Below are 19182 nucleotides of genomic sequence, written 5' to 3' on the forward strand. Positions count from 1 at the left end.
GTTTTACAATCATTGTACAGTTTAGTAACCGACATGTGTTACTTGTGTTTCTATAGAGCTGTAACAGAACTGAATTGAAAACATGGAATGTGTAATAGTTTGGTTGTTGAGTGTTTTGTTGATTTGTTTGTGGTTTTATCGGAAAAGAAAAGCTCCAAGCATTACATTAAAGCAACAGTGTTTAAAAGGAAAGGTAGTTTTAATAACAGGTGCAAGTTCAGGATTGGGAAAAGCCTGTTGCTTTGCATTCCATAAATATGGCTGCAAAGTCATTCTATGCTCGAGAACCCTTGAAGAACTTGAAAAAGTAAAGTTGGAACTGGATGAAAAGTTCATTCCAAAACCTGTAGAAAAGAAGCCGTCCATTGTGTTTCAACTGGATGTAACAGACATTGATCATGTTGGAAACACTATAAGGAAGATTACAGCAGTTTGTGACAGTAAAATTGACATTCTTATTAACAATGCTGGACTAGATCAAAGGGGTAGTGCATTGGCTTCGAATCTTGATGTATACAGAAGAATATTTGATGTCAATTTGTTTGGACAAATAACAGTAACAAAGGCAGTGTTGCCTTATATGGTTGCCCAAAGATCAGGGCATATTGTGGGGATTGGAAGTGTGCAGGTACTATCATTAAATATGTTGGGGGAAATTTAGACACTTACCCTTTACACATTTAAAACAGTTTTTTCTCTGTGCAACTAAATATATAGTACAAACTGTTCGTTAATGTCTTAAACTACATGCCCTCTTATAGCCCCTATGGGCTAATTTTTTTTAAAAAGTTTGTAAATGCACATTCTTAGGCTGTGGTGGTGAGGGTTTGTAATTGAACCAAGGCTATATTTTAATTTTTGATAGCCGGGCTTAACAGGCCGGTAGTTTTTGGTAGCGATGGGACCGGTACTCATTATCGAAAGATTTCAGTGGTATCGATACTCGTACTGGGTGTCGAAATATTTTGTCTCAGTTTTCGATACCGAAGGCCGGTATACACCATAAGAATACGGGCAACTTTTTGCCAATATTTGCTTCGTGTAGCACAAAATCGGGAAAAGGTTCTGCCAGGTTATGAAATTTTTTTCGCTTATATTTTTCTACATGTGTTTGTGGTCGCCTTTACCCCGGCCATGGCAGATAATTTAGCCAGTAATATACAACACTATATTTAAGTACTCGGTAATCATACTCGGTACTTGGTATCGAAGGTATTTTTACGAGGTACTCATACTCGGTATCGGTACTCGCTTCAAAACCTGGTATCGTCCCATCGCTAGTTTTTAGATAGGACCCCTGGTTGCATTACAAGAAATACAGCTGGTAGCACACAAATTGGATTATTTCCGTTTCTAAACTCAGTTTGCATTTTGCAAACATTGCTAACAACAAAGCAAACAGGCATGTATTTTAGAGCAAGATTTCTGTCCCATTTCGAACTGCCTATTCTGCCTCTAAACATGCCTCACAAGGTTTCTATGATGCACTGCGTCCAGAAGTACATGAGCACAACATTCATGTCACAACTGTTAATCCTGGATACATTAAGACCAACATCTCAATGAATGCCCTAAATGGTAAATGCATTAAATACAAAAGCAATGTAAAATATTAACTATACATGTTTCAAGGTGATGGGTCAGTATATGGAAAATTAGATGGCAACCAAAAAAATGGAATGGAGGCAGATTTTGTAGCCGAGGAGATTGTTAATTCAGTAGTCAAAAAAGAAAATGATGTAATGATTGCTCCTTTTCTGCACAAGATTGCCGTGTGGATTAGATTTTTAAGCCCCAATTTGTACTTTTGGATCATGAGAAAAAGAGCTGGGTTGTGACGTAGTAATGTTCAATACCAAATAGGCAAATTCTGATAAGATTTATTTTGTGTTTGAAACATCATAAGTGTCCATGAATAACATTTTGCCAAACATTTTTCAAGCATGTTGTGTAATATTTCTTTTTTGAAATGAATTGACGTACAGTAAGAAGCAATTTTGGTAAAAAGCTTTTGATCAAAACAGTGTGCTCAAAAAGTGTGGAATACATGATTAAAATGCACATAGGGTAACACTGAAGTGCTTCCAGCTCTGTGTTTTGCAGCAAATTATTGTGGTAGTAAGCTACATTAAGTGTGGATTATGTAAGATATATTTAAAAACAAGTTTCGTGTTATTTCCTCAATGTTATACATGTACTAGTGTTAGCAAAAATGTACTTTTGGGTATTTTTTTAATTGTTTATGTATTAGTGCAAATTGTTTTCTTACGTTGTAACAATTACATATCTAAGTTATTTATCTTGAATGTTACAATTTTATTAACATTGTGGACTGTGATTTGCGTACTTTTTATATTAGGGGTAATATATAAGTTACCATGGATCCTTTGTTCATGGCACTAAGTTATTATAAAAGGAGAAAATTTGAAGACTGTGTGACTACATGCACCAAAATCCTAGACAAAAATCCATATGACCAGGTAACTATCTGTTGTTTAAATAGAATGTGTTTAATTTAACTTAAGCCTAAACAAGGTTGTATGTAGATTCTTGTAGTTTGCTTTTGACAATTTCAGGCTGCTTGGGCACTGAAGGCCAAAGCTTTAACAGAACAAGTTTACATTGATGAGGTGGAAGCTGATGACCAGGGTATAGCTGAAATGGTTATGGATGACACATCAGTAGCACAAGTTTCAAGTGGGTTTTTTGTTCAATTTGCTTGGGGCGTTTTTGACATTTATTTAATGTTTTCAGGACCTGGTACCAGTTTGAAGGCACCAACCAGTGCTGGAGTTAACCAGGCTGTTCGACCAGTATCTCAATCTGGTCGGCCAGTTAGTGGCTTTGTGCGTCCAGGTAACTGTTTCATTTCTTCAGCTAAATGTTTGTAAAACAACCTACATGTACATAAAAAGGAATCTGGTGTATTAAATTATTGTAGCAAGAAAAAAGGGTTGCACATAGCTACTAGCTTTACCCAACCCCATTGCAAATTTGTCTCAAAAGTTTTAAAATATTTCAATTAAATTATGGTAACACAGTGAAAAGTTCCAACAGTGCCCCTGTGTGGAAAAGACAGCAAACATACAGAACCAAAAAAGTGTTTTACAAGTTACGGTCAATTAAAACATTTTAATGTTACATTTGGTAAAATTTTATGTACATATTATATCTCCAGATCAGTAAAATCCATTGCATTCACTTGCATAAAGGGTGTACACCCCAAAGCTATCATTTGTTAGAAAACAGATATTTGCACAAAAAGCTTTGCAAAATTGGATTTGTGGCAAACCAACATAACAGTCTCTGCTTAAAAGGTACCCAGTCAGGAAGGCCTGGTACAATGGAACAAGCCCTAAGGACTCCACGCACAGCCCACACTGCCCGACCTGTCACAAGTGCCAGTGGTAGATTTGTCCGCCTGGGAACTGTAAGTTTTATGACCAGTTTGATCCTAATCAGTGTGTGGAGTTGGCTCTGAATTTTACTTGCAGTTTGTTTTTTAGGCTTCTATGCTTTCAAATCCTGGTGGTCCTTTTATTAATCTTTCACGTTTGAACTACAACAAATATGCCATGCGGCCAAACTTGGCTAAGGTGATTTAAAAAAAAATAATTCTTAATTGTTTGATACCATAGTAAAATTATATTTGCATGCTGTTTGTTTAGGTTTTGTTCGAATACATCTTCTACCATGAAAATGATGTTAGAAATGTGAGTTTATGTTTGTCTTTTTGCCTCTCATGTTTAGTAAAAACATTTTAGGTTTAAACTGTATTGACCAACATGCACATATATATAAAGCATGCTTTCAAGAAGTTATTTTTACCTTAGTAACATCATGATTTAACTTTCAGGCACTTGAACTAGCTGCATTGGCATCAGAACATCAGCAGTTTAAGGATTGGTGGTGGAAAGTGCAATTGGGAAAATGCTACCACCGCTTGGGGATGTTTCGTGATGCAGAAAGGCAGTATAAGTCAGCTTTAAAACAGCAAGTTATGCTTGACACAGTTTTGCTGCTAGGCAAGGTAATAAACTGTTTTTCATGTCAAAATATGAACATCAAGGACCTTTAGGTGATACAAGTTAACTATGGTCCGTTGAATTTCAATCAGCCAAATAATCTATAATCAACTGACGGGTGATTCACCACCAAATCATTATTCTTGTAGTATTGTTACACTACAAGGAGTTTGTTTTGCTATACTTCTGAATAAAAGTCTGAATCACATGTGAAAAGAAAGCATGTCCGTATTGTGTTTTATTGTTTAGGTTTATCAAAGACTTGATCAGCCTCTGCAATCAATAGAGACTTTTAAACAAGGCCTGGAAAAATTTCCCAATGAGTCAAGTCTGCTTGTTGCAACAGCAAGAATTTATGATGGTATGTCAGAAACTTGAACTGGTTAAAACAGTGTGTTTGTGATAATTGTTATTCAAACCGACTGAAGAACAAATAAAGAATAACAGTTGATACCATATTTACTCGATTATACGCCGCATGTTGAGGTGTTAAAAAAATAATCTACGCCGCATGCTGGATTTTTAGATACGATTGTTTCTTAATACATCTTTCTGTTGTTATATGGTATGACTATTTGCCCGTGTCTGTTATTTATGTTGATAACTGTTCCCATCAGAACGTATATCGATGTATAATCTGTACACTCATACTTGTTTTGAACCCCAAATAATTTAAAATGTTGGAGTGAAGAAATAATTTTGGTATAAAATTAAAATATAAGCCACCCTTGATTATAAGCTGCACAAACGGTAGCTAAAAAACAATATAAGCCGCGGCTTACAATCGAGTAAATACGGTACATACCGTACTTGTTTAAAAGTACTTTAAAGGTATAAATAGTAACATCAGTGTTTTGAACTGCCTCATTAAAACTCAATTTGTTCAGGAATGAATGATGTAGAAAACACAACAAAATGGTATAAGGATGTGTTGGAAAGTGATGGAGTGAACATAGAGGCTATTGCATCCATTGCTGCCAACTATTTTTACTCTGATCAACCAGAAATTGCGATTAGATTATACAGGTTTGATACACATTTGTTACTGAAGTAAAAATACATTAGATGTAACTGTTTATATTGATGGTGTAATTTTGACATATGGTGGAGAAAATTTTTTGTTAGTTTAAAAGATGTGCTTACAAACTTTTCGTGGTTCATATAGGCGTCTAATGCAAATGGGAGTTTACAATGTGGAGTTGTTCAACAACCTTGGTCTGTGTTGTTACTATGCTCAGCAATATGACATGACGCTGAAATGCTTTGAACGAGCAATTGATTTAGCAAATGACGATGAACTGGCAGATGTTTGGTACAACATTGCACATTTAGCACTGGTATGTCAGCTTTACTTGAAGTTTGGGATTTACCAAAATCGCTTGTACAAAGATACTTTTCTGTGTCAACTTTTTGACCACAAATTCAGGTTTGAACTAAATTTCAATGCTAAGTCGCAATATCCTTTACCATTGCCGCATTTCACAGTGGAACAAAAGAATTTTTTCTTTTTTACAACCAAACCAGTGTTGTCAGTTATAAAAATGATCTAACAGATAAACCAGTGGAAATAATAAAGGCATCGTCAAAATGCTTCTCTATCAAAAATAGCAGCCCAGAAAAGTTTGAAAGTGTCTCAACTTTCGGTTTTGATCCATACTTTGGAAAACACTGTACTAGACCATTCAATTTGCCTTTAAGTAGTTTCCTGTGTGTGGTATCTGCAGGAAGAGGCCCTGTTTCGGAAAAACCATGTGTCTTTACAGGATGTTTGAAAATACAATAAATTGTCTTTTTAACAAAGGGTATCGGTGACAACACAATGGCTTATCAATGCTTGCGACTTGCACTTTCGGCCAACAATGGGCATGCAGAGGCTTACAACAATTTGGCAGTGCTGGAATTACAGCGGGGAGATTTCGAGAGGGCTAAAGCACTTTTCAGATCTGCTGCTGAACTGGCTCCAATGTCATATGAAGCTCATTATAACCAAGCAACCCTAGCTGAGGCGGTATGTTATCGCAATGTGCTGGATTTAATGTAACAACTGTAGGTCCAATTAGAACTGTAGACAGCAAAATGTAGTATGCCTGGTGTATTACAATGTTTCACTATATGAATTGGAATTATATACTTTGTTTTAAACTGTTGGTGTTACATGCTACATTTAGGATGTAAACAAATAAAAAATACACAATATGACTTTATTTTTCAGGTAGGAGATTTGCAAAGCAGTTACATTTCAGCTTTGAAAGCAACCAAAGCTTTTCCTGAACATGTTGACTCGAAGGACCTCCTTAAAAAACTTAAACAGCATTTTACCAACTTATGATGCAATATTTCATTTTCACAGTTCTTTTTGTGAAACCTCGTTTATTTCTGTTTAACCCCATTATGGCTCAAATACCTGGGTAATGTTCAATTTCGTTTTTCTCTTTGTTGGTAATGACCCTACTGAGCTTTCATATTACCACTGTGTTCAACAAATTCATATATTTTTACAAATAAAAGAGTATTTTTGTCATGGAACCTTTTTCTTGTGTAATAACATGGACAAAAACGACATAAGTATAGCAAAACTCCTACTTCTTCAGTACAGTTCTGTGATAAACTTTCTGCTTTAAAATAAACATGTGCATCATCAATACATTGCAGCAGAAATTATGCAACTTACAAAACCCAGCATAACTGTAAAATTTGTATATCAATAAAACTTACTTGTTTGAAATTACAGAAACCTAAAATAATGAAACACAGTGGATACCAATGCAATAACTATGCGCTACACACACAAGTTAGTTAAAAATGGTGCCATTCCTTTTCAAAAAGCAACTGACAGCCAAGGTGGCTTCTTTAGACCTTCAAGTTTTTAAATTAAAACAAATATTTTAGGATGTAGATCAAGCATGCAAAAATGAATTTCCGTCTACTTGTGGGTATTTTTCCTCGCAAAACTGACTGTGCTTTCGGTTTAGAAAAAAACGCACAATGTTGAGAAGTGCTTCCATTTTTGTCAATTTTCCTTTGCACCTACGTTTATGACAAAAGGTCAGATTGCTTCAGAAATTCACCAAGTCATAATTTATATGTAACATAAATATCATTACAGTAAAGCTTTATTTGAAATGTGTTCTGGTACATACATACCTTTTGAAATAACCAGTTTGACCCCTTGATATGTTTATTAGTTGTGAAGCTACCAAAGTGAACTCCCACATAAAGGACAAAACACAGAGCAGGGCAAGATCAAACAACCAGGGTTGTGCATGAAATACCTGGCTTATGTAGGATTGTGCAGAGGTCATATCAGTTTCAGTAATCAACAAAACATCAACAACAAACAGTGTCTGTGGAGAGATGCACTGTTTGTTAACTAAGTTTTTGTTTTTAAAAAAAAAAACTAGATAATGCAAAGTACTGTATTTAATTGAAACCCAGAACTTTAAGGAATAAATTTAAATTTTACTTTTGTGTACAAATAACATTAACTAACAACATTTAGTGTAGAGTTATAACATGGCTAGTTTCTCAATAGCCATTAAATCATATATTCAACAATAATGAGTTATTAACTTACTTGAAGCATCATTACAACCAGAAGAAATACAACAAAAGATCTGTGATTAAGTGTAGCGATACAGTTATTAAGAAACAAACAGTGGTGGTCGAGATTCTTAACAGTTCTTTCACATAAGCGACAGTATTTGCTCCATTCTGGTTTAATCACCTGTAATAAATAGATTGATGACTGACATTATTTTTGAATGAAAATTGTACATACAAAATGAAAGCTTATGTCTCATTTATTACAAAAACAATGACAGATACAATTCTGGTTTTTCTACCTTGACAATCATTTCCTTATGATACATGGATATTTATATCTTAGTATGTTGTCATAGATGTGGAAATTGTAAAAACAACAAATAAAGAATGTTATATCCCCAAATATATTAAAGTTCGTTTCAAATATCAAAAAGTTTATATTAACCTCAGTGTAAGGACAAAAATCTGCTTCCTTCGTATTTCCTCTCACAATATCCATAATTGCAAGTTCGCGACCATCAGCACTCACTCGACCATGGCGAATTATTCCTGGGTCACCAACAGCAAGGTACCGCAGGTAGTAGAGACAGATAAGACACAGAGTTACTATAACCAGAAAATGAACTGGGCATGGCCACAATGGTATGACAAAAGTCAAGGAGTCATAACTGCACAAAATGTAATTTTAGAGACAATAAATTGGTAAACACTTAACTGTGTCAAAATAAGTAGGCTTAGTCACAGATTAAAATCTTACAATATGCCTTGTGGTGTAAAAAGTATGTGCAGTGTAAGTAAACTACTCAAATTGGCAAGTGCAGTCTACCGCCCAGCATTCGAGCCCTGAATTTGACCATCAATTTTTGTTGGTCAAAAATGTTTAAATCTTATTTGAAGGATATCAGGTAAAATCTTGAAGAAGGCACCAATAATACAGTGAACAATACCAGCAGCAAATCCACCAAGAAATATTGGGTTTGGCCAACCACATGGATGGGGAATCCTATGGCTTTGCCTAAATAGTAAAATGCCGAATTTATTCAATTGTAAGGCACAAATTATATAGTTTTCACAATCGAGGGCAGCTCACATTTCAATATCATGCTGATACTATTTTCACACCTCTACTTTTTGTTTATTTTTTGTTAAAAAGTCTTTTACATTTTGGCTTACACATTAACATACGCTCTGCTGGGTAGAATTGTTTATCTAATAGCACAACATGTGGCTTATAGTTGAGTAAATATATACACAAAAACATTAAAATCAAACCAAAAAAATTGAAAATTTAAAATTTATATACCTGGAGACAAAAGCAACAAGCAATAAAAAGGCAATCAAGGCAAAAAGGGCAGCAAAACTGCCCAGGTAACTTGACAACACAAACACAGCTCCAGCCCAGACAAATGGAAGGAAGGCAAGTGTCAGCCAAGTTCCTGTTTAAAGCATACGTCAGTCACATTTATTAGTAATCAAACCTTAACTTTTCAGTGTTTCTAAGTAGGGTTTTTTAAATTTCTTTGTTTGGTCTATTGTAAACAACAGGAATGAATATTTTTTTTCACTTTATAAAAGCAAACCATTAACAAATTCTCATTCAAAACATACCTTTGGGACCATTGGGTGAGGTAATTGGATCTAGCTTACTGTAATAAGCAAGCTGTTCAGGAAGGGACTTGTTTCTAATGAAACAAAAAAACTGTTATTTTTGCAAATATCCTCCACATAAAGAAATCCAAACACATAAGTAAAGAACTAAAACATGTACAATCAACCAATATTGAAACACACATACACTTTATAACTATCTTCCTAACTTCCCAAGTATCACTTTGCCTTAGTCTCTGGTTATGTCATATTTTATCAATTCTTTTTGACCTTTGATTGGGTTCATTGCGAGCAATGTCAAGTGGAGTGTTTCCTAATTCATCCTTTATGTGACAGAGCCGACATGTTGCTATGGTAAGAAGCCTCCAGCACAGTTCGCTGTCACCAAGCTGGGCAGCAATATGAAGGGCTGTCACTCCTTTGTTATTCTGAATGCATGGGTCACATCTCTGCACAAAATATGAACATATCATAGAGTAGAGTAGTGGACTCATATTGGAAACTGTTTGCAAACATATGCAATTTTCAAATTCACATATATATATCACAGTTAAACTAGTATTCATTTTCCTTGAGGTAAAACAATAAAAAAAGACACTACACAAAATGCACATGACAATTAACTATTTCCCAAAAAGTCTAACTCTTAACAGTTTAAAAATGTTGTAACAAAAACGTAACATACTATTTTACAGAAAACATCAGGTACAACAGAATTGCAACTTACTGAGTTTCTTAGAAGAAAGTTTGTAAGCATATTGCTTCGATTTTGGCAGCTTATATGAAGTGGTGTGTCTCCATTATTGTTTTGCATGTTAAAGTTTAGGTGGGTTTGTGTCCCGATGTAATGGACTGCAACACTAAAACAATAAAAGTATGTGTTTTTCCCCCAAAAACTCTAATATAATGGTGCTAAACTTTTGCCACTTAAATACAAAACAATTTTGGTCCTTTTTACACATTTGGATCCCGGTCAGCATCACTTTGTTAACCTCAATTTGGTCAACAGGCTAATAATTTTACCCCGTATAATACATGTTAAAATATTATTTGACATGCTAAATATATAATATTATGAATTTATAATGATAGTATGACATTGAAATATATCAGCGAAAAGGACTTAAAAAAAATCAAATAATTAAATAAACATGACTCGGCCAGTTATATACATATTAACCTACTGGAAAATTACATGTTTCAAAATATAAACTTGGTAATTATACTTGTTTAGGTAATAAAAGTCTTTGTTTGAAGTTTAAAATCTAAATATACATTCAATGTCTAAGATAAAACATATATATTCATACTGGGATCAGCCCTGAAGCCTCGATGCAGACCAGCAATCACAGGTCACGGCATACATATCGATAAAACGTAGTACGCCAGGTCTATTAAAGACATTATAGGCCTGGCTTACTATGATTCACATTCAATGTCAATTTGAAAAAATGATCACTTACATGCTTCCACCCAATGAAGCATAGTGCATACATCCATTGCCATTTTTGTCTGTGGCATCAACATCCCCACCAGAGGTAAGTAGTAAATGAATTAGAGAAACATTCCCATTGCGACAGGCATACAACACTGGTGTTTCTCCTGTTGTCAATGTATAGTTTAGGTTAAGCAACAACAGGGTAAAGATAATATAGTGTAAGTTATAACCACACTGTTTTTACATTAGACTTTTTATTCAGTTGAACTCTGTTGACCCGTTTTGTTTATGTGCCCTAGTGTGAACTTGTTACAGAAACGAGCTGATTTTGCTGTTCTATAGGGCTTAAAGTATTTGTTGGAACTTGAAGTTGTTCCAAACTTGCCACAAGAAACTGACTGACTGTTTTACCTTTGGCCTTTGTCTTTTTTAAGTGAAAATGGCTTTTTTCCATTATTGCATGAAAAACTTTAAAACAACAAAGATTAGAAAAAAATCAAAGAAATTTCTAAACGGCTGACAGCATAGGTCAACTTTTCAACAGATACGTTGGCAATATTAACACGAATATGAACTACAATTATATGTTTTGGGTCTGTGTCATTACATTGTTTGTAAAAAAATGGGTTTTATATGTATCCTTTAGAAACTTAAAAAATTGACCTTCGGTAAAATATACCAATTGCCATTTGTTAGGACTTTTTTTACAAAAACCAACCATGATCAGATCTTGCATTTGGGTCTGCCCCTCTATCCAAGAGAATTTCAGCGATTGAAAGAACACCTCGCAAACAAGCTTGATGGAGTGGAGTTGTACCATTAAAACCCTGCAAATAAACAAAAATAAACTTAAAAAATTCAAGACTTGAAATTAAGTGTTGTAGTAATATTTTTAGGCAGATCTATTGACTTACTTTATTCAAATAATTTCGATTTTTATTTTCCCTCAAATTATCTAGACTTTGCACACAAAAAGTAAGGCCCTTTGCATAAGAGTTTCCAAAAAGATAACATCTGACTTAAGTTGCTATGGCTATTTAATAAAACAATGTGCAAATTTATAATCAGCGTGCAAATCAAGAACAACAGAACAGAATAGATGCATCGCATAAATTACACTAAAAGAGTGGGCTGTACAGATAAATTAGCACAGATTATGTTTCACAATCGAAATAACAAATGCAATTTAAAAAAGATAACCGATGCAAATGCAGATTCATGCTTCAAGTTCAACCAACGCATTGCGGCATTTGGCGTTGCTTTAACCTACGTCCTACATAACCATCCATAGAACACAAATCCATGTCTTACTTTGACGTCAACTTTTTCTGGGTTAGCTTTCAAAATGTCTAAGCAGGCGGTGGGAGCATTCTGTTGCACAGCCTGTACGATATCACTCAAAATCACTCCTTGAGCAGCAGGTTGGCTCGGATATGCTGGCTGCTTCGGATACGACATGTTATAAAGCACTAAATGTTTGTTGCATTGTGTGGGACAGCAACGAAATTATAAACAATAAAATTCGCTAAATCACCTACACTTACAGTACTGTATCTGATTCTGTATTGTATTGGAAATTTTCCAACGAAAACGGCTTTACGGGAAATTCCCATTCACAGATATCATAACTTATGAAACGTCAAAAATAAAGTAAAAAATGCACGAGATGGCCTTTCTCGCGATCGCCGTAAAGGTGTGTTTTCTGAAAACGTCCAATGTTTAAGATTCGATACTTGAGTTATTAGCCAAACATAGCCAGCTATTTTAAAATTTGCTTGAATCCAAATAGTTCTCCAATGTAGGGCTTGGCAAACTTGTTAGCTCGCGATCCCCTCCACATTCACATTTTCTGCGACAAATACATACTGACGTAAATAGATGACTATATTAAGTAGTTATGTACACAGAGCAGGGGTCCGCAAATACTTTTGGCGCGACCCTAAAAAAATTGCTCTAAATTATGGCGACCCAAGCATTTTGTTATCATGTAAGTTTGTGGAAAATACTAAGCAACTAGATATCAATACTAAGACTGCTATTCTGCTTTTGTCAGTTGCTATTTTCTTTCACAAAATAAAGCGAAACTCAGCACATAAAACAGATAGGTAAACGAACGTATTTATTCTGCAAAATGGTAACAGAAAAGCATGACTGCTTCCGCAGGTGTAACAGTTACGTAGTCATATGTAACAATGCAATAATAGTTAGGAGATTGAAAAAGCTGAAGTTCATTAATACTATAGATGCGATGCTTATATTCATGGAAAATTTAAAATATTTTGCGACCCAGACTGGAAGGTCTCGCGACCCAAATTTGTGTCGCGACCCACTATTTGCGGACCCCTGGACTAGAGAACCTAGGCACCTGCATTTTTTGTTGCCCCTCGCACTCTCACAGTGGTTACCTTGTGAATGAGTTGAGTCGAGTTTATTTTGCCGGGTGAAACAAATCGAAGCAGAACAATCGCGCTATAATATTCACCAAGTCGGAAATAGCTGCGCAATGTTGAGAAGTTATAAAGCGCGACGATGTTTAGGGCACAATTGGTGGATATATGGTAAACGCGCTGTCGCCATTGAAGCGAAAGGATTCGTGGCAAACGAAGCATGCTCGAAAGCTTATTGTTTTGTAACATAATTAAATTCATACGAAACGACGCAGTAGGTTACCAACTAGAAAAATCCCGTTGGGTGGTATATAACGAACTTAGATACTGCTGAAAATTCGGCAACCAAAGGTTTTTGAAGTATATACCAACTCTTTCGTCGATGATCTAAGCACGTGGTTATACTTTACCTGATGGTTAATCCAGCCCTGTATCCAACTGGATTAAAGGCATGTAGTAAAAGCTTGTGTTCTGCATCAGTTATGACTTAATTTTGCGCTATAAAAGACAGAAAAACTAAGATTTATTTATTCATTCAACTTACTTAATTGGTTTTACTCACTCGATCACTAAAATTTCGTGTGACAGCAGTTTGGTAATCACATGCTGCAATGCATTTGGTGGAAATTAGTGTAGGCCTACATTTTGGCAAAATATATTTCTCATTGCCTATACCTTTTACCATAGATTTAGGATGAAAACCTAAAGTCTGTATATTTAGTTTTCAATACATTCATCGGCAGTAAACGCATATTTGTGTGTGCAGGGATCAGTCTATAATTGAGCCTCACAAGTTTGCATGACGTCTGTACAATAGATCAACGTTTGTGACCTGACAAGGCCGATTACAGGATGGGTTAGATCAGGGGCGGGCCGGATCCGACCCGCGACGGGATTTTGAGCGGCCCGCGGCCCGCGGCCACAGTCTGCCGCAATCCCCCACTACTTGCTTACTATGTCAAATTATAGTTGTAACGGACAGTAACGCTCCCAAAAAGTAAAAAACTTTCCCGCCGTTGTTACCATCGCACCATACGTCCATTGTTACGGCATAACTGCCAACCATGTGTGTGGCCTGCTTTCACGGTTTCCTTTGTTTCCACATGTGTACCCTAGTTAGTGTTTCAGCAGTATCTAAGTCTGTGTTGTATGCATTAAATTTACTGTGGTGAATAATTTTATGTTATATCAGTTAGATTGTTTGTACTGTATTGTAATTGTGACGTTCTTAATTGTATTTGATTTAGGAGGTGGTCAAAAATCCGTTTTAAATCACTGGACAAATACGCGATTAACGTATCGATTCAGGAATCCGGCCCGCCAAGTACTTCATTTTCCCATATCAGGCCCGCTGTCACAACCAGTAAACCCAAGGTTGGGCAATGCTATATGACGTCATAAGTGTCAGCGTAACAATGCGTTTGTGTGGTATTGCAACATGTTTTGGGTGTGGTCGCCATTCTATTGAATACAGTTGAACTGGAAAGGCCTATTTTTTGGTTATCTCTAAACGCTGACCTTGAGAAAAGTTACGCACGTCGCACTTGTGTGTCTAACTGCATACTAGTACGCGACAATTCTGGGGGCTCGTCCGGGATCTACAAATTAAATAAAAGTTTAGTTTGGATCCAATTTATGTGCGTATCAGCAGACCTCTTGTAAGCAGCATGGAGAAACTATTAGAGATGGGAAAGCAAATGGAACTTTCTGGCGAAAGTTTGATGAAGTTCGTAGCTGATCAGCAGGCTCAAGAACGCGAAGAAAGGCGTTTGGTCAGAGAAGCTGAAACCGATAAGGAAGCAAAGGTTCTTGCACAGAAAGAATGTGAACTTGAATTAAAGAAACTCGAGGTGCAGCTTGCACAAGTAAACAGCGACAGACAGGAAGTAGCTGTTGGAAGCAGAGCAAAAGTGCCCAAGTTACCGGTATTTGTTGACGGTAAAGATGAGCTTGATAGCTATTTGTTACGGTTTGAAAGGTTCGCCACAAATAGCAGTTGGAAGCAAGAAGAGTGGGCTACAGCGTTAAGCGCGCTACTCACGGGGAGAGCTCTAGAAGTCTACTCACGACTTTCGGATACTGACGCGGTTGATTATCGCCGGTTAAAGCATGCCTTACTAAATCGGTACGATCTTACGGAAGAAGGCTACCGTATGAAATTCAGAATGGCAAAGCCCGAGGAACATGAGAGTCCGGAGCAATTTGCCGTGAGGATTCAGAGTTATCTAAACAAATGGGTAAAGCTTTCTGGCCATAACACAGATTGGAGCGAATTGAGTGATTTGTTTGTCAAGGAGCAATTCCTGAAATCTTGTCCGGAGGACTTGTCTGTGTACATTAGAGAACAAGCGCCTAAAACGCTAAACAATCTGACGACAGTCGCCGAACAATTTTTAACAGCGCACAACCGAAAGTTGGCTGGAGATAAGGAAAAGAAAGTTGTCGAGAGAGCGAGAAAGTGCTTTATTTGCGATAAAGTGGGGCACCTTGCGAAGGACTGCAGGTCACGTGCATACCCACCAAATCCGCCAAAAGTGTCTTGCGCAAAAGCACAAGGTAAAATGACGTTTGGTCGACGGAATACCACACGTTTGCCGCTTGTTGAAGGTCGAGTTGGTCGACATAAAGTAACGGCACTTAGAGACACTGGATGCACTGGAATCTTGGTCAACAAAAAGTTTGTGGATGACGATCAGATTCTGGATAAGCACGGGTCTATCGAGTTAGCCGACGGCAAGTTGGTCAAAGCCAAGGTGGCTAAAATTACAGTAAGTACTCCATATTACAGCGGTGAAGTGGAGGCATGGTGTCTGCCCAACACGGCACACGATTTGTGCATCGGAAATGTTGCTGGTGCAAGAGAAGCCGACGATCCAGATGTGGCGTGGGGAAAAGTATGTGCAGTTACTACGAGGGCCCAGAAGGAAAAGAGTAAAAGAAAGGACAAACCTCTCGTAGTACCGGTTTGCGAAGAGTGGCCGGTTACGGACAGTGATGGATTTAAAAGCGCACAGCGATGTGACAAGTCTCTTGACGATTTGCGGGACCGTGATGAGGAAATGGTAAGAGGGCAGCAAATAACAAAGTTTGTGACCACAGACGGACTGCTTTATCGGGCGTATTTGCACCCCAACGTAAATGAAGGAAATTGGTTAAGACAGCTGGTTGTACCCGTTTCTCTGCGAAGTAGAATTATGCAAGTTGCTCATGACTCGATCATGGGGGGACATTTGGGAATAAAAAAGACATGTGACAAGATTATGCAGAGCTTTTACTGGCCGGGCATACGAGACGACGTCCGACGTTTTTGTCGGTCATGTGACATTTGCCAAAGGACAATTAGTAAAGGAAGCGTACACAAGGTGCCCCTACAGAGTCAACCTCTAATTGATGTTCCATTTAAGAGGGTGGCGGTGGACCTCGTCGGACCTATTTATCCAACGAGTGCGGAAGGACACCGTTACATTTTAACACTGGTCGATTACGCAACACGTTATCCGGAGGCAGTGGCGCTTAAGAAAATCACGGCAGAATCGGTTGCTGAGGCTTTGGTGGATATGTACAGCAGGCTAGGGATTCCGGATGAAATTTTGAGTGATTTGGGGACTCAATTTATATCGGAATGCATGAAAGAGACCGAACGGCTCCTCATGATCAAACACCTAACAACTACACCGTACCATCCCATGTGTAATGGCCTCGTTGAAAAATTCAATGGCACGCTAAAGCGAATGCTGAAGAGGTTGTGTAGCGACCAGCCTGAGCAATGGAATAGGTATATAAACGCGTTGTTGTTCGCATATCGCGAGGTCCCACAGGAGGCTACAGGTTTCTCGCCGTTTGAGCTTGTTTATGGAAGGACAATTCGTGGTCCAATGGCAATTTTGCGCGAGATGTGGACCAACTCAGCCACTATTCCTGAAGTGAAAACAAGTTATCAGTACGTCATTGATTTAAAGAAACGGATAGAGACGACAATAGCGCTGGCGAGGGAAGAGTTGGACAAGTCACATGTGAGATACAAAAGGCACTTCGACAAGAAAACAAAGCCGCGAAAGCTTACAGTAGGACAACAAGTGTTGTTACTTCTGCCAACCGATAACAACAAGCTCCTAATGCAGTGGAAAGGACCATTCACGGTGATTGACAAAGTCTCCGTTAATGATTACGTACTAGACGTCAATGGAAAGCGTAGGACCTTTCACATCAACATGTTGAAGGTGTATGTGTCTCGGAATGACACGCCTGTTGCACGTACAGAAGATGTCCCAATAGATACTCAACAGGGGCAAGTGGGTAGCTGCAAATGTCCTGAAGATCCTTCATTCAAATTTGGGGAAAGGCTGACAAGAGATCAAAAGACCGAGGTTAGGGACCTCGTGAGAAGCTACGAAGAGATATTTAGTGACGTTCCTGGTGAAATGGATTTTACCGAACACCGTATTCAGCTGACTGACAATAAGCCAATTCGTTCAAAACCATACGCAGTACCTTACAAACTGCGGGATGGTCTCCAAAAGGATATTGAAGATATGCTGGATAAGGGTATTATTCAGAGATCGCAATCAGCATACGCTTCACCCGTGGTCATCGTCAAAAAGAAAGATGGTTCAAATCGAATCTGCATCGACTACCGGAAGTTAAATAGGGTGACTGTGTTGGATAACGAACCAATGCCAACTGTGGATGAAGTGTTTCATGAGTTATCGACCAGCAGGTACTTTACAAAGATTGACCTGACAAAGGGTTATTGGCAAATCCCCGTTGCCGAACAGGATATCTACAAAACAGCATTCGTAACTCACTGTGGAACATACGAATTTCTAAAAATGCCATTTGGCATGGTAAATTCTGGTGCAACGTTTGTTCGCGCCATGCGAATCCTCTTGGACGGGTTGGACAATACGGAATGCTACATCGATGATGTGTTGGTTCATACAGAGACGTGGGGAGATCACGTGGCCGCGTTGAAAAGGCTGTTTGCTCGTTTAAAGTCAGGAAACGTTACAGTAAAACCTGAAAAGTGTATCGTTGGTGCAGACGGGGTCGACTTTCTGGGTCACTACGTGCACGCAGGGACCATTGGATTGAACGACGAGAATGTTGAGAAAATTCGAAATGCAAACCGTCCTACTACCAAGAAACAGGTCCGCTCATTCTTAGGTTTGGCTGGATATTATCGGGACCTTATCCCAGGTTTCTCGGAAATAGCTGCGCCTCTGACGGACCTTACAAGAAAAGGTTCACCTAACGATGTTATTCTGGGGCCACTGGAAAAGACGGCATTCGAGAAATTAAAGGAAAAGCTGGTCAACAAGCCCATCTTACACCTGGCAGATAAGAAGAAGATGTACATACTTCGCACCGACGCTTCAAATGTCGGCCTCGGATGCGTTTTGTTGCAACGGCATGGAAACGAAGTGTTCCCAGTGAGCTATGCCAGCAGGCGGCTGACTAAAGCCGAGGAGTCATATTCCACAATAGAGAGAGAATGTCTCGCTATAGTGTGGGCCATTAAGAAATTTAAAGTGTATATTTACGGAGGCGAATTTATTTTGCAAACTGATCACCAGCCTCTTGTGTATTTAACGTCGGCACGATATACAAATGACCGAGTAATGCGGTGGGCGATGTCGCTTCAAAATTATCGTATTACGTATGAAAGTATAAAAGGATGTGACAATGTTGGCGCCGACTATTTAAGTCGCATTTACTAAGTTGTGTTTTGTCGTTATATTTCGTTCTCTTGGCGTTGTGATTTCTTTGTTGCAAAAATCATAGATTTTGCTTAAATGGGGGGTAATGTCACAACCAGTAAACCCAAGGTTGGGCAATGCTATATGACGTCATAAGTGTCAGCGTAACAATGCGTTTGTGTGGTATTGCAACATGTTTTGGGTGTGGTCGCCATTCTATTGAATACAGTTGAACTGGAAAGGCCTATTTTTTGGTTATCTCTAAACGCTGACCTTGAGAAAAGTTACGCACGTCGCACTTGTGTGTCTAACTGCATACTAGTACGCGACACCCGCCGACTGGAGAAGTTGCCCGCCCCTGGGTTAAATACACATTAAACAGGTTGCTATGGTGCTGTGCAACGCATTCCGAGTACAGGATGTGTTTGCTGGATACGCCTTTTATAATCGGCTCTAGGAGAAAATAACCGAAACAAGCTTCAGAT

The 19182-nt window shown here is 38.0% G+C and overlaps 4 protein-coding genes across 5 annotated transcripts; 3 read left to right on the forward strand and 1 right to left on the reverse strand.

Annotated features, from left to right (window-relative positions):
- The first annotated feature begins 15 nt into the window (after positions 1–15).
- LOC145233365 (dehydrogenase/reductase SDR family protein 7-like) lies at positions 16–2359 on the forward strand. The gene is made up of 3 exons (XM_080098084.1): positions 16–628; positions 1416–1578; positions 1633–2359. Exons 1-3 carry the CDS (start codon positions 83–85, stop codon positions 1836–1838), a joined length of 915 nt encoding a protein of 304 aa, XP_079954210.1. The 5' UTR covers positions 16–82; the 3' UTR covers positions 1839–2359.
- Positions 2360–2371: 12 nt separating this feature from the next.
- On the forward strand, positions 2372–6551 carry LOC145233331 (tetratricopeptide repeat protein 8-like). 2 transcript variants are annotated; one of them, XM_080098043.1, is made up of 12 exons: positions 2372–2480; positions 2577–2697; positions 2755–2856; positions 3318–3430; positions 3507–3596; positions 3669–3713; positions 3857–4030; positions 4275–4386; positions 4913–5051; positions 5191–5362; positions 5827–6033; positions 6238–6551. In XM_080098043.1, exons 1-12 carry the CDS (start codon positions 2379–2381, stop codon positions 6352–6354), a joined length of 1494 nt encoding a protein of 497 aa, XP_079954169.1. In that variant the 5' UTR covers positions 2372–2378; the 3' UTR covers positions 6355–6551. The 2 variants fall into 2 exon arrangements, with proteins under 2 accessions (XP_079954169.1, XP_079954177.1); XM_080098051.1 differs by lacking the exon at positions 3669–3713.
- LOC145233319 (uncharacterized) lies at positions 6547–12195 on the reverse strand. Its single transcript, XM_080098034.1, has 12 exons — positions 11926–12195; positions 11333–11441; positions 10640–10778; positions 9904–10036; positions 9447–9625; positions 9177–9250; positions 8872–9004; positions 8471–8583; positions 8014–8210; positions 7600–7749; positions 7170–7369; positions 6547–7052 (listed from the first exon to the last, which is right to left on the reverse strand). Exons 1-12 carry the CDS (start codon positions 12070–12072, stop codon positions 6923–6925), a joined length of 1704 nt encoding a protein of 567 aa, XP_079954160.1. The 5' UTR covers positions 12073–12195; the 3' UTR covers positions 6547–6922.
- Positions 12196–13969: 1774 nt separating this feature from the next.
- Positions 13970–18944, forward strand: LOC145206011 (uncharacterized). Its single transcript, XM_080078493.1, has one exon. It carries the CDS (start codon positions 14669–14671, stop codon positions 18716–18718), a length of 4050 nt encoding a protein of 1349 aa, XP_079934619.1. The 5' UTR covers positions 13970–14668; the 3' UTR covers positions 18719–18944.
- Positions 18945–19182: the final 238 nt, after the last annotated feature.

This window comes from Phallusia mammillata, chromosome 1 (assembly GCF_965637545.1).
Source record: "Phallusia mammillata chromosome 1, kaPhaMamm4.hap1.1, whole genome shotgun sequence".
Lineage (NCBI taxonomy): Eukaryota > Metazoa > Chordata > Ascidiacea > Phlebobranchia > Ascidiidae > Phallusia > Phallusia mammillata.